The sequence below is a fragment of the Octodon degus genome, unplaced genomic scaffold (assembly GCF_000260255.1).
Source record: "Octodon degus isolate 3935 unplaced genomic scaffold, OctDeg1.0 scaffold00138, whole genome shotgun sequence".
In the NCBI taxonomy this organism is placed as follows: domain Eukaryota; kingdom Metazoa; phylum Chordata; class Mammalia; order Rodentia; family Octodontidae; genus Octodon; species Octodon degus.
Genome location: NW_004524714.1, coordinates 6,498,723 through 6,514,247, shown reverse-complemented (window position 1 = coordinate 6,514,247; position 15,525 = coordinate 6,498,723). Strand labels below are relative to the sequence as shown.

The 15,525-nt window shown below is 43.5% G+C and overlaps 1 protein-coding gene across 5 annotated transcripts in view; it reads right to left on the bottom strand.

Moving 5' to 3' along the window:
- Dennd1a (DENN domain containing 1A) overlaps window positions 1-15,525 on the bottom strand; it is a 578,498-nt gene that overhangs the window by 150,555 nt on the left and 412,418 nt on the right. For all 5 annotated transcript variants that reach the window (XM_004641595.2, XM_023701683.1, XM_023701685.1 and 2 more), the window contains one exon: window positions 14,610-14,735. In XM_004641595.2, the coding sequence (XP_004641652.1) occupies window positions 14,610-14,735 (126 nt within the window). The remainder of the gene's footprint in view (window positions 1-14,609; window positions 14,736-15,525) is intronic.

The window sequence follows — 15,525 nt, the reverse complement described above, 5'->3', positions numbered from 1 at the left end:
AACTTGGGAGGCTGAGACAGGAGGATTCTTGTGAATTTGAAGCCAGTGTGAACTATGCAATTTAGGCCAGCCTCAAATGCACAGTGAGACTTTGTCTCAAAAACAAATCTAAACTAGCCAGAGTTACACATTTGGGTGGTCAGACTATTTTTAAAGTAAATGACAGGAGGTGATGACTATGAAGGTCAGGGTGGTGCCACTTAACAGGGAGGGAGGGAGAGCTGCGGTGCAAAAGACTTCCAGGAGAGCTCTATTTCTTATCCTGGGAAGTGTTGGTCTTAAATGATGATTCATGACATGCTTCATTTCATTAAGGTAGATTTTAATAATGGTACCAGTTGGAAATAACTAAATAGATTGAATGGCAACATTTCTTTGTGGTAATCTCAGCTCTCAGGAGGCTGAAACAGGAGGATAGCAGTGAGTTCGGGGCCAGCCTGGGCTACATAGTAAGTTCAAGGCCAGCATGAACAACACAGCAAGTCCTTCTCCCAAAAACAAAACAAAACAAAACAAAAACAAAAACAACCCCCAACCACATTTCTTTGTGAGCACACCATCATGTTACTATTTTTAAATTAAAACATACATACTTTGCAAAAGAAAATATCCTGTCTACTGTTTCATCATAGGATAGAATATAGAGAAAACACAGCTACAAACAGAAGGGCTGTTCTTATGTATTTTAAAAACTAACAAGTTCTTATCAAGTACCAGCCACCACGCTGGGTCATCTTTAGTCTTCACAAAGCCTTAATGCGTATGACGTTTATTCTACCCATTTTACAGATGAGCAAACTGAACCACAGAAGAGTTAACTAATTGGCCCAAAATAACATAACTAGAAAAGTGGTAGTACCTGGAACCCATGACTGCCTGAGTCCTGTGTATTTGATTTGTCTCTTTTCTCCAGTGCCTAGCACTGGGCCTGGTAAAGAGTAGGTGTCCTGTATCTATTTGTGAAAATAAATGAATCGCTTGAATTTTAAAGATAAGGAAGCTACATTAAGGTTGCATAAAAGACTCCCCATGGCTTAGCTTCTTGGAAGCAGGGAAGAAAGGGGTGCTGAGTCCCTCTGAGCCCAGCAGCCGCCGAGAATCTCCTCTGGGCCAGACTGGTCGCATGGGCATGAGGGCTCCCACCTTGGCTGCCAAGACACTTTCTGCATTAAGATTTGATGTGTCTGGGAAGTCAGAGAGACAAAAGAATTGGCTCCGTGCTGCTGACAGCAGGGAGTGCAGGGAAAAATTTGTGGTACCCTAGGAATGCAAAGCCACCACCCCGACACATTGAATTATTAACTCTAGCCTAAGAAGCAATATGCTTAAGACCATGCTTCTGCACGAGGTACCCAAACAATACCCAGGAGAACCAGAAGCAGCCTGGAACCAGTCCAAAGCCCAGGGGTCTACAGGCAGGCAGACAGGGCTCTGATCTGGCTCTTTTCCCTCTTTTCTTTCTTCTTTACCTAGGGACTAGCCCCTTTCAGTTTGCTTTTTCAGCACATTCATACCATCTGTGTTGAGTTTCATTTCTATCTATTGTCTGCATCTTCCAAGATTTTAGAGCTGGGACTTTATTTTTTTGGCCATTACAATGTTGTCCAAGCTGGCCTTGGGCTCCTGGGCTCAAGGGATCCTTTTGCCTCAGCTTCCTAAGGAGCTCGGACTACGGGAGTATGCAACTACACCCCTGCTCTCTCCCACATCTCTGAGCATCTAGAGGAGTCAGAGTAGAGGAAAGTACACGTTCATAATTTTTAAATTAAGTGGTTTCCACTCTCTTTGCTTTAAGTTTCTTATCTAGTGAGTGAGGGATATTACAGTGTATAGGTAACTAAGAACATAAAAATTAACGGAAGAAGGAATCCACATACACCAGTTTTTTTCCTCTCTCTCACACTACTTTGATGTAGCATTCATCAACTGAGGATAACATTAGTCAACTCGGGGAGACAGTCTCATTCAGAGAACAGATGATGACCTTTTAAGCTAGCAGGTGACTTGCTCAGGATGACCCCAAAACTATACGCCATTGTCAGCATTGTGAAGATTGAAGTGCAAATGCAGCTCAGTAGGAAGATGGCCAAAGAAAGGCTCAGGCAACTGGCTTATGAATAATGCTGGTGAGCCGTGACTGATGGGACAGAGGTGAGTGAGATCTGCCAGGTCACATCTCTAACAGGGACCAGCAAGGCAAACACAAACAATTTCCAGCTAAAGGCTTTCCAAAAATTCCGCCATGCCTCCATGGAAAGTGACTGTCAGGGAGGTGGGCATTGCTGGATAAAAGGCTTGTGGTGGAGGGAAGGAAAGATGAACAACAGACAAGTACTTTATATCTGCCATTGCATTTAATTCTTAATTTTTGTTTTAATCCCCATTTAACAAATGGAAGACCTCTGCTTCATGGAGGGAGTGATGTCCAAGGTTTCACTGATTTAAGTGGGTGTTCTCCTGGAATAGCAACGCTCCTTAGCTTGTACTGAACTGGATGGTACAATATACGCAGAATCCATCTCTAACATTTGAATATCCCATTGTACACTTTGCATGCTTTTCCTACCCTCCAGCTCCCAATAAAAGGATACATTCAGATGAGAAATTAGACATCTACTAGCTAATAATTGATAGCTAATAAAACTTCAGCAAATTCACTCAAGTTTGGGGGTCGTCAATCAACATAAGTGGATTTTTAACATTCCTGTTAGCTCCAGGCTAAGCCCCACATTGCCTTCAATATCTCATTCTTATTTTACTGTGAGACAGGAACCAGCTAGACATATGTCAAGGAAGCTCTGGAAGGAATCATTTAAGTAGAAAAGATCTTTTCAGTTTTACACTGAGGAAAAGGGTTCAGAAAGGTATAATAACTTGCCTGCGGTCACACAGCCTACAAGAGGCAGAGTCCAGGTTGGCACCACGTCTAATTCTAACCCAAGGGACATTGCATCTCAATGCTATTCACCAAGCACTATTTGCTATGAGAAAGGGGCTCCCTAAGCAGCACTGCTCCCTGTATCTGGCAGTGCTGGTGTCGAGCCTGCATGCCCTCGATCTCAGCACCATGATGCTTCTGCTGGCTCTGCATGCCCTGGAGCTGATCTCTGCAAGCAGGGCTCCCTGGGCTCCCAACCAGTGGGGGACAAGGAGGAGGGAGGGAAAGCTTGAGTATTTCTCCATTCTCCCATGTCTGCTTGGCAGATGTGCAGCAGTGGCCCACCTTTCTTCTTGACCCAGGCTGCCTGATACACTGATTACGGGAACTTAGAAACAGCCTGCTGTCCAAAGTTGGGAAAGCCAAGTGACAGCTGGGTGACCACCTGTTGATGGCCAAGTAACCACCCGTTGCCCCAAAATATCTGGTCAGATAAGAAATGTTTTAGAAAAAGAATGTGTTTGTCTTTCTCTAAGGTTCACAGCCACAAAACTAGGGTAAAAATGAACACCGCTGGTATCCTAACTCCATGGTCCAAGAGTGAGAACTATTGGGTACAGGACTGCTGTAAGGGGCACTAAATGTATAAAATGTTGGTAGGCATTTTGTGAGGAAAAGGGGTTTTGAAAAATGCTGTGTTAAAGTAATGCTCCCCTTTGTTTATAGCAGTGTTTCAATAATATGCATTATAAATAAAATATATATGGGGGAGAGAGAGAAGGAGGAAGCAAGAGTTAGGGTTTACAATACAAGACAAATCCAAATGTTAGGTGTTCAGAAAGCTTATCACTATCTGTGGGTCTAATATTTTAAGAAATACTGCTCTGGAAATGCTAGTTTACGGTACCAGTGCTAAACAGTTTAGGGTCTTCAAGGTTTCCCATGCTCGGAAAGCTAAGTGTGGCCCCTTAGGCACACTCCGGCTCCTGTCAAGGCTCTAGCTATAGCCCCACTCACAGCGTCTGACTGTGCCATGTCCTTGCAAGGCCCCGTGACTCTGTGTACTATTTCCTGCCCCTTGCTCCTGTGCCCACCAGCTCCTCCTGGAAGGCCTCCTCGCAGGCACATCCTTCTCTCTGGGAAGCTGCCCCTTGACACCCAGATGGAAATGATCGGTCCTGCCTATGAGCGTCCACCTCTTGTATGACGTTCTGCTATAGCTGTTACCACTCCTAATCGCAATTCCCTGCTCATTTTCTATCTCTGCAACTCCTGTAAGAACACTGTCTGGGTCTCATGTATCAATGTGTGCAAGCCAGTGTCTAGGCAGGGTGGGCTCCCGAGCAGGTATACAATCTATCACAAGATTTCAAGTACTTATGCCATTTTCTGATACTAAGGCTTGATTACAATGGACTTAAAATTCACAAGAGGTTAAATGAAAATTCTGTTAAGATGATTCTTAATAAATCAACCTTAGATTAATGCAGCTACTTTTATTATGGTGAACATAGCTGATTGCTTTAAAATCCTAAAATCATCCCTCAAATAGCCATCAAGAAACATGTATGATCAATGCTGTGAGAAAGCTAGCCACTAGGTGTCAGCCGAGGAAAAGGGGAGAAAGTACAACCAGTGTTGTACTTTTTCATCCAATTATCACCATAAATATCAAATATTTAAACAACAAAATATTGGGCAATTAAAATTATCTATTAAGGGAATGTTTTTAAAAAGATATATAAAATTTTGACATTTCCCCTTTGCAAAATGCTTTATAAATGGTATTAGTTTAACCTGTATTTGTCAAGAAACATTCGCACAGATTAGAGAAATTGACTCTTAAAAGAAAACCAGCTCAGTTTTCTTCTGAGATGCTCTCAAATTGCATGTAACGTGGACCATATGGTAGCCACCACTGCAGAGAGTGGCTGGGGAAGGAGCGTGGTCTCCAGAATCAAGCAGATGGAGGGTCCAAACCCTGGCTGTGCCACTTCTTAAAAAGTGACATTAGCCTGCCCAGCCTCAGTTTTTCATCTGTAAAATGGGACAACACCACTCTTCTCACTGGGGAACCATACAAATGAAGAGAATTCATTCTGTAAAGAACCCAGCATACAATAAATTTTGATATTATGTTCATAAGACTTCGAGTCTTAATGATTATTTAACATAACTTTTTCAGTTCATATACAATTACAGGAATTGTGAGAACTGTAATAATTTTACTCATTCAAGAGATGGTTACTGAGAATCTTTTAGGTACCAGGCTCTGTGCTAGGGACACATGAATAAATATGGTACTCTACTGCCCTGTGGAGTAAGCTTTAAGGTGCCTGTGGAAGGTGACATGCAGCTGAATGTGATGCAGTTGTCTATTTCAGAGAACGTACCCACACCCCATAGATAATCAGTGTGGATGTATCTGGGTGCAGGGAGGGGAAGGCGAATCTCTAATTCCATCTTCTCATCACAAGTAGCACAACACTCTTCCTCTATCTATGCTACTGGGCTTCTCTTGTGTGGGAGGTATAAGGAAAATAAGACACCCTGAGCCTAAGAAATTCATGGTCTAGCTATGCATGTAAAGTCACGTAGCTCTGTCGCAGGCTCTGAATTGTCAAATGTTATCACTGCTCAAAAATGGATCAGAAAGATATCCTTTGCAGAGCCTCAATGAAAAAGCAAAAGACCCTAAAGTGAGATTATTTGGTTTAAAACCCTGGCAAAAGCAACCATTTCTTAGCCACTGCTTTTGACGAATGTATGGTGCTTAAAACTGCCACAGCAGATCTAGCTTATCTATGAACATACTCCTCTCTCACCTATCTCTAGCTAGATGGCATGTTTACTCCACAGAGTGACTTGAGAAGTCACTGAGAGGTGAGATAAAGTCACCTGAGAGGTTCTGAGATAAAGCTGTGGGACACACATTTTGGGGGACCAAGTATTTATGTCTTACAACATGAAAATATGACCACCATTCTGTTATATCCCATAAAAAGCAGGTATCATTCACCTGCCCATGAATGAGTGTGTATCAACAGTACACTGAGATGCTGAGGCGTATAAAATGTGGCCCTATCCTAAATATGCAGAGTAAGATAGGAGGCTGAATTATTAAGCGAGACCAAGTTGAAACCTAGCATTTCTCTGGGATAATCTAAGATACACTAGCTGTGTTTTACTTTTCAAGTATGTTAGAACATACGGGAACTTCATTTTCATCATATTCAGTGATGCTCTTTGACATCATTCAGTTGGGCTTGATCATAGTATTTAAGTGGATTTCCTTCCAGTTCTCATCGTCTCTCACTTGGGACCCTACTTTTTACTTGGGCAGTCAACTTCAGGAATAATGGTCCTCAACTCATGAAGCACTTATTATGTGATCTGCAGGTAACAGGACTCCCAAAATGCATTCCTGAGCAGCACCACTATTCCTGCACCGGGGCCAGTGGTGATCTGGTGACAAAACTGAACAATAGTCATCTTTCCTCAATAGGCAATACTTTTGATGAAACAAGGAACATTCTCAATTACATTTTCTCTTATGCATTTTAAAAACTGCCTCTAATTCATTTCATAATTTTAAACCTTGGTACCTCTCTGAAGGTGCTGGTGGGCAATAACATGAATGAAGGAATTCCAAATAAATATTAAAGGAAATAATTAAATATGAGATATCTTTCAAATTTTTTATGTATCATTTGAGATAAAAGACATACTTGCATAGTTCAAAAGACAGGATTAAAAGGGCCAGAATCTCATAGTATTCTGCATGGTTACGTGTGCCTTGACACCTGCTGAACAAGTCTGGACACCACTGCTGTAAATGTAGCAGCCATCTCCCTCTCCTGCTCCTCTTGCTCTTCTACCTTCTCATCATCCACAAATGGTCATTATCACTTAGCCTGTATCTCCTATCAGTGAGGCACTGTGCTGGTGTTTTATTAATTTTCTCAATGATCCTATAAGGGAGGTACTGTCATTTTACACAAAAGGAAATTGGGCTTAAAGAGGCTAAGTGACTTCCAAAGTCATTGTCTAGTAGATGACGGCGCCCGAATCAAAACCCAAGCAACTCCCAATGCTATATACTCTTTCTATAATATTCAGTAGCCTCTTGAGTCACTTAGGATCATAATGATCATGGATGTTTCCAGAATCCTAGCAGTGGAATTATTTGCCCTTATACCTGCTTCGTTCCCAGGACACAGTCCTGACTTTAGCTGGCTGCTAAAATGAGAAAAAAAGGTCACCAGTACGTTACTACCCCTTGTGCAGTCTCCTTCAGACTCCTGCTGTCAATGCATCTACTTAGCTCAGGCTGAGGATTCTCGCTAAAATTATGTACTCACTTACTTAAAATAAACTGGAAAAATAAAATCTTGCCAAGCACGGTTGTGTGCACCAGCAATCTCACCTACTTAGTAGGCTGAAGCAGAAGGATCTTAAGTATGAGGCCAGTCTGGGCAAACTTACAGAGACCTTTTCTGAAAATACATTTTTTAAAATGGGCTCTGGGGATATAGCTTTGTGGTATAGCACTTGCCTAAAATAAAGCCTTGGGTTCAATCCTCCTACTGCGACAAATGAATGAAAGAAAATCGTTTACCAACTCTTCCTACAAAACATTCAAGAGTAGCTAGTCATACTTCACAAAGACACTACTATTCACATAACACAAGCATGGGTCCTGTATGGAAGACATGTCACTAGTTCCTCAAAAAATTAAACATAGAGGCTCAGTGGTGCACATTGTCGTACCACATCCACAGTCCTGGGTTCAGCCACCAGCACAGCAGAACAACAAATAAAAGAAAGTGTAAACACAGAATTAAAATGACCCAGCAATTCTATGCTGAAGAATACACATTACTTCACAGAACTACAACACTCGAACACAAATGGTCACAGAAGTGTTACTCATTGTACCCCAAAGGTGTAGACAACCTGTGTGCCCATCCAGAGAGGAGACATCATCCAACTGCAAGGAGGGATGGAGCTCTGACACACGCTGTGGTCATGGCATGGATGAGTGAAAGCATTATGCCAAGTGAAAATAAGGCAGACGCAACAGGACACATTTTTCATGATTCTGTTTCTAAGGAATCACTGGAATAGGGAAATCCATAGAGACAGGAAGCAGATTAGAGGTTACTAAGGGCTAAGGGGAGACAGAAATGTGAAGTTAGTGCTTAATGGATATAGAATTCCTGTTTAAAGTGATTAAAATTTTTGAAAATAGACAGGGGTGATGGTTACTGTGAATGCAAGTAACACCCCTGAATTGCACAGTTCAGGGGTTCAAAATGACACTTTTTAGGGTATTTACACACACACACACTCACACACACATTTTACCACTACTGGAAAAAAAGTGGGGTGCTCTGCAAAGAGACTCGCATGCAACGGGTCTGACTCCAAGCACAGCACGCCCAAGCTGTATGGAGAAGAGCAGGGCCCGTGTGGAGGCTCGCAGGTGCACGTCAGGTCTTCCCAGGCTCTGCCTGTTGCCTTTTCTCCTGGTTTCCTCCCATCCATTACCTCTTGTCTCCCTGCACTGTACCAAGTGTCTCATGGCTCCTCAAGCCTTTTTAGCATGAGATGCAGGCACGAGAAGGGAGTCATAGCCCTTCTTAGTGCTGTGGGACAGCTTTGCTTTAGTGTGTAGAAGGGGGGAGCGCACACTGTCCTTTGGGGGCTCTTTTATAGTATCAAATGATGCAAGAGAAACTAAATGTCCAACATGGGGCCATGGTTATGGCAGTGATAGTGGCTGTAACTGATGGAACATTCTGCAGCTATGTACAAGGCATGCCATGTGCACTGAATGGGGACAAACAAATATAAAGTTAGAATTGATTGAAGCATGGGAGAGAACCCTCTCCATAAGCAAAGTAAGTAGACACATACAAAAGGTACGTGTAAGTTCAGTGGAACTACGTTGATGTATTAATTTACCCATTTTCTATTACACTAAAAAAATTTAAGTACAGGTTCCTTTTACAAAACCGCGAGATCAACAGCATTATTCAAGCAGGATACAGATATGTGTGGTGTCTTTCCAGCCTACTCCAGCACAGCCACGTGCATTCAAGCTTGAAAGCCAGGCTATCAATCTGCTTTATCTTAACTTCTGTGCCTTCCAGGGGTTTTAGGTGGATAAATATGACTCAGCAGAATCAAGTGCAAAATCAGGGGCTGTAAGGTGGATGACAGTGTCTCCTCAGCCGAATCTAGGATAGATTCAGAGAGTAGGACTAGAATGAACTGGCCTCAGCCTGTTTAAACAGTTTGTTTACGTCCCCCATCCCAGCAATGGCCCCCTGTGGCAGGACCTGGGCTCCAGTACTGTCAGAGGCCCAACCAGTAGCTTGGCCCCCAGAGGGCCGCAAGAGTTGGCTGAATAAACAACTCCCATAATGCTCCTGTAAACCGGCTTTTGTACAGATGCTGGCACAGAACAGAATGATCTTCCAGCACCAGTATCTGTGGGTTTTGCTCTTTGATCTAATGTTTCCCAAGGACCTGCTGTGGCCATACATGGCAGATGCACCTCACATGGGCCACCTGCAGATAACTACATGTATGTAGCATGAACTATAAAATAAGACACCTGGAGCAGAACAAGGGATGGAATGGAAGCACTTGCATCTATTTTCAAAAGTTCTTCAAAAGTGAGCCATTGTGGAATGAAATGTCTTTCAAAAGTCTTGTCTTATTCAGATTTCATGATGATTTAATTTTAAACAAAGGAATGAAGTAGAAGATTCTTTTAAAATTCATCTGCACTTCCTAGGAAGAAGGATAGAGAAAATTCAAGGCAATTCAAGAACCATACTGCTATACACATCCTCCAAAAGTTGCAGTCTTCTACCAAGCAGAGAAAGGGTCGTTGGTCTAGCAATTAAAATCATTTGTCTTTTATCCTCTTCTTGCCAAAAAGGACCCCAGCCCTAACTAGTTAATCCCTAACACACACTGCTACTCCCAGAGTTGCCTGGCAACTGCTAGGAGGCGTGTCAGAGAGCAAGAAAGGCCTAAATAAATGAGCTGGAGCCTGGGCTGCAGCTTGACATGGATAAAGGGGGGTTCTCCGAATGGGGCTTCCTGGCTGCTTGTGGTTCTGTCATGTAAGTAGGGAAGAACAAGCTGGCTTAGCCAATACTGTTAAAATATCTTGGGCTTTGCATCTGATATTTTCCAGGTGACTGAAAAATGGGTCACATGCCCTCGTGATTTGCAGACACCCTCCCCTTTGCTAGGAGCAGCAACTTCTAAAGCCCACAGATAGGACAGGAAACAATGTATGTACAAAGCCAACCTTTTGTCCCAAACACTTCCCTCTTTCTTCATTTCTTTCTCTTATTCTTCCATCAATTACTCTAAACTATATTTACTGATGCCTATACACTGTGCCGTGATCTGTGCCTGGCACTAGAAGTGCAGAGAGAAAGAATTATTAACGTGGAACACATGGGAACTACAACTAAGATAGGCAAGAAGGCACGGTGGAAGGAACTTGGGTCTGGGAGTCAGCCTCACCTGGTCTGACTCTGGCTCTACCATGTATCAGGATATTATTGGCAATCAGAGCCATCCTCCTCCTCCACCTTACAATGCAGTTAGGAGCAGTCATGGGGAATTACTGAGATCAAAGACATGCAGCAGCTCCAAGACCAACCAAGTCTCATCTTGTGGGAAGGCTCTCAGGAGGTGGTTCACTTGGCTATGGTTGACGCCCTTGTAATCCCCTCATCTTACTTTCTGACCCCTTTAAAACAATTTATCAGGCCCTGAAGAGACATATCACCCCTGTTCTCAGCATGAGCTAGCCTCTGCGAACACCATTCCCTCTTCTGGGTAGGGGAAGTGCACAAAGCTAAAAGGTCTCCCTAGTCAGAGGTATTATGAAATTTTCCCAGTAGGAAAGGGGAAAAAATGGCCACAGGGTTCAAAATCTCAAGAGGGCTCCGAGCCTGGGGGAAGAGCCTGCACCTGACTCTAGGGCTCTGCCCTGCACATCACCACCGCTTCTCCATCATTTTCGGTGCCACAGGCCATAAATGCACTTGGATCCTTTGACCTAGTAAATCTATAGCAGGGACTCTGCCTAAAAAAATAATTTAGAACAGGCACTAAGATTTATATGAAGATGTTCACCACAGTGTGGTTTAAAAATCATGCAATGTTACAACAAATAAAAAGACTGACATTAGGATAATATGGTGGGCCTCAACACCAATTTTCAGATCACGAGAAGTAATAAAACTCTACGAGCAAGGCTCAGACATATACCTTTTGAAAAGCCTGTCCCTGTCTCCTACCCTCCTCATGACAGTGACCTAGAGCTGGGTTGAGAACCACAGAGCTCACCTGCTGAGATGCATGCAGCGCTTATCAATGATGTTTAAGAAAAGAATTTTATATGCAAAAAGTGCTTACACATATCAAAAGGCAAAAACAAACTAATAATTGGGATACTAGATGGCTCTGTCAGGAATATCTCAGCTGCTGAAAAGAAAAATATAAAAATGAAGTCCCCAAAGAAAATGAACCAAAGGCAAATCAAAGACCCTGGAGTGGTGTGTGTGTGTGTGTATGTGAGAGAGAGAGAGAGAGAGAGAGAGAGAGAGAGAGAGAGAGAGAGAGAGAGAGAGGTTGGTGGGTGAAAGCTTGAACGCAGCATCCTAACAGGTGATGGGACTGTGGTATGGTATGTCTATTTCCACTCCTTCGTTTCTTTAACCATTTTTACCAAGAACAGGTGCTATTTTAATAACCATAGAAACAACTGAAAGCCAAGTGCCCAGGGGAGGTTTCCGGCCCCCTCAGCACTGTGCTCTTGCAGAGGACACCCTTCTGCCCGGCCTGGGCTGCACAGCCCTGGCCCCTTCTCCCTTTTCAGGCTCACTTGAATCTCCAGCATAAGAAGTTTGTGCAGGGAATGTTGTTATCCCATTTTGTAGATGAGAATTTACCAGAATTAAATTTATGGCTTAAAAACCACTTGACCAATGGCTTGGTTCAAAAATTTCAGACCTTCTGCTTTCTTTCTTGGACTCACAGAAGAAACCCATTCTGGTACAGATGAATGGAACTGAGTACAGGACAGATCTGCCATATTTCATTGATTCTAAGAAGTAAATTTCTTCCCGCTGTAACATCTCTGAAATCTGGATGTGTCTTGTAATTGATGGTGTCTTTCAATTATAACCAGCAGCACTCTCTTCCCTTTTTTAATGATATCTACAACAATGGTCTGTCTTGCAATTGAATGGCAGCTTAGATTCAAGGAAAAGTGCCATGTCTACAATCAAATCCATGACTTTATCTTCAAAATGATGCTTTTAAAGGCGAGGCCTTACCTCACCAGTTATCTAACATAAACACTTTTCAAACAATTTTTTCAACAATACAAATATTGCTACTGTGAATACCATGGCATTAGCTTTTCTCTTTGCTATAGAGCATCATCATCCTCTCCCAGGCTCCAAGTCTTGGGGAACATTTTGATATTTCTTGCCCTTCATCTACCAACTGTTATCTGTCATTGGGCCTATTCAGTTCTTCTGCCCTGGTACCACTTCCTGGTGTAAGCCCCTGAGGGCTCTCTTCTGAATTCCCAGAATATTCCTCTAAATGTTTCTCTGCCTCCAGCTTTTCTTTCAGTCTATCACTGGCTTACTGCCTAAGCCTGACACTGACCACATCATATCTCTGCTCAAAACTTTATGCTCCTAATGAGGTGCACTTCACACTCGTAGCCAGCCTAGCATCTGAGTCTGCCAAGTCTGGCCCCAACCTCTCTTGCAGCTCCATTTCCCCAACCATACATCACTCCAAACCCAACAGCTGACGCACAGGCCCCGAGGGGCCACCCTCAGCCTTTGCGGGCTCAGTTAGTGCCACATCCACGTCAGGAGGGGAGCTTCTGCCTTTGCCCCCCAAACCTTATTCACCAGACCCCATTCAGGTTTCACTTTTCTCATAAACACTTTAGCTGCATTTGACCTTTACAACAATGAGGAGATATAGAAAGGACATCATTTTTGTTTTGCAGAAGAAGAAACTAAAGTTTAAACAGAGTAAGCATTTTGTTCAAGTTTTATACGGCCAAGAAAAGCAGAGCCAGACTTTAAACTCTCGAACTACTGTCTTTAAATACAGAACTACTCAGAGTTGAGTGCAAGTACAACCACAGATTCTTCTTGTGGAGCCCAATCACATCCCAAATGTGCCCAAATCACACCCGGCAATGTGTGCCAAGAATCGACCCCCTCTGGATTTTAGAAACATATGTGACAACAATGCGACAACTATCAGAACGAAAATACTTCCAGTCTGTCAGTTCCCAGTAACAGCACCAAACGTGATGGGCCTAGCTGGGTCTAAGATCACGACAAACAATTAGAGCCACTTCACTTTGAGACAAGCAGGACGTGGAAGCTTGCTTAGGCTGAAGGGCTTAGGAGGATAAGGCAAGTACCTCTTAAGGGACAGAAGACATGTGCAGCTTTTCTGTGTGTAATCAGAACACTGCCCCCCCATGCAGAGGCAGCCTGGGAAGGAAGGCCTCAGTGCCGAAGGAAAACGAGGAGGGGAGGATGCTGCTCCCTGAACTCCACCACCCTGACCACTCCTGGGTGGAAGGAAAACAAGGTGCTTGCTGTCTGTGTTTCCTTAGACACATGATGCAGTTAAGGCGGTAAAACAGACAGCAGTGTATAAGTGGCTTATGAGGAGGTTCATTCTCAAAATTTTTATATGAAATGTACTAACTGATATCTGCTTAGCTTTTGGCATTTCATCTAGTTAACTGCAGCACTGGCACACAGGCAGTGTGACCTACGCTGGTTCCCCACACTCCAGTCCACCTGGGATGAGTGCGCCGAAGGAGGCTGAGAGGAGATACTTCAGAAGAAGGCTCCTCCTGGAAGTTGAAGAAACAGAAGTGCCTTTAGCTTCAGGAAAGCCTGGATGTCTTTACATCCTCCAACAGCTCATCACCTCACACGGCAGGCAAGGGACAGGTGTAAGTCAACTAGGTTGGGAAAAGTGGAAGGGCCACACAGGTAGGCAGCACCACCTACTGGTCCCCATTGTGCTTTGTGGTCCTTCATTCATTTATTTGTACTTGGAATCGAACTCAGGACCTTGCGCTTGCCAGGCTGGCGCTGTGCTGCTGAGCTGTATCTCTGGCCTGCTTTGTGGTCACTTAAACTATGACTACAAGTAAGAGCCACCAAGAAGTAAACTCCCAGGATGCTTTGCTGTCTCAAGGGTAAAAGAGTGGTCCCTTTAAGGACAAGAGAAACTGAGGGCAAAAATTCAGGCTTTGGTGCTGCTGGTAAGTTGTTTCTCATCTCTGAGTCTTGATTTTCTCATCTAGAAAGCAAAGCTGATCATCACTACCTCCCACCCTGTGAGTCCTCAGCGTCAGCAGGCAAGTGACAATCCTGGCACTATCCATAGCATGTCATTTGCATCTTCCTGTGCTTATCACAGGAGTAGCGGGTATCTTATGCATGAGAACGAGCAAGACCTCCTGTGCCAAGAGGTGTGGCAAAGGGAGAAATCCCCCACACAGACCCTCCACATTCACACACAGTCCTCTTCAGGGGAGTTCAAAAATCAGAAGAAGCATGATTTCTCCAAGTTTCTGAGGTAGGCTTCTGAGATCTGACCAAACACGAATCATGACATATGTCAAGATGTTACTCACCGGTTCAATTTTTAGAGCATTTCGGTAGCTACCAAAGAAAGCAGCTTGGGCCTTGAGGAAAGCTCTGGCCACGCCATCACCAGTGGTTGTGGAGACTTTTTTCAGTCTGTTCTTCAGTGAAGAGATCTGGTGACAGAAAGGAGACATGGGCTGAGGGCTGATTACAGGACGATGGCTGACTAAGCCTGGTACCCACAGATCCTTAAGGAATACTTTTGAAGGGGGTCAGTTTGTTGCTACTGCTGTAGGAGAATAAAAATGCCTCTGGTATTAGGACAGGTGATCCACTCAACCTTTTGGGGTGACGGGATGCTGAGGCAAGTGCTCTGCCACTGAGCTACAACCTTGGCCCCAACTATAAGGTTTTGAAATTTAGTATGTGTGCTGCCAAGGCGAGCGCAGGTTTTTGAAATTTAAATGACTGTTGCTCCTATGAGATGTGTCTAATAGAAATAAAAACAAAACTCCTCCTCAGCAGTTACTACATGGCAGGTAAGTACCCTCACATACATTTTCTAATTTTTCTTCCAACAATCAGCCCTGTGAGGAAGAGCGTATTGTTCCCATCTTGCAAAGGGAAAGAATCTCTGAGAAGCCAGCTCCATGCCTAGGAACAAACCCAAGAAGTGTCAGATTGGAATGAGAATCAAAGTTCTATCATCTGAGTCCAAATCATACGCAGACTTTTAGTTACAATTCCACTCTCTAAGTTACTTACGAATGTTAGAAGTACAGTGTTTATTTATATACTACACACATCATACTCTAAAGGAATAGCGACAATTTATAGAAACTCAACAGGTTAAAACAAGAGAGGCAAGGAAGTGATGGCAATGGGAAAAGCAGCAGCTGAGACAAGGGTCAGATGTAAATGTAAGCCATACACTCTCACATGTTGGGTAGAAATGGGCTTTAC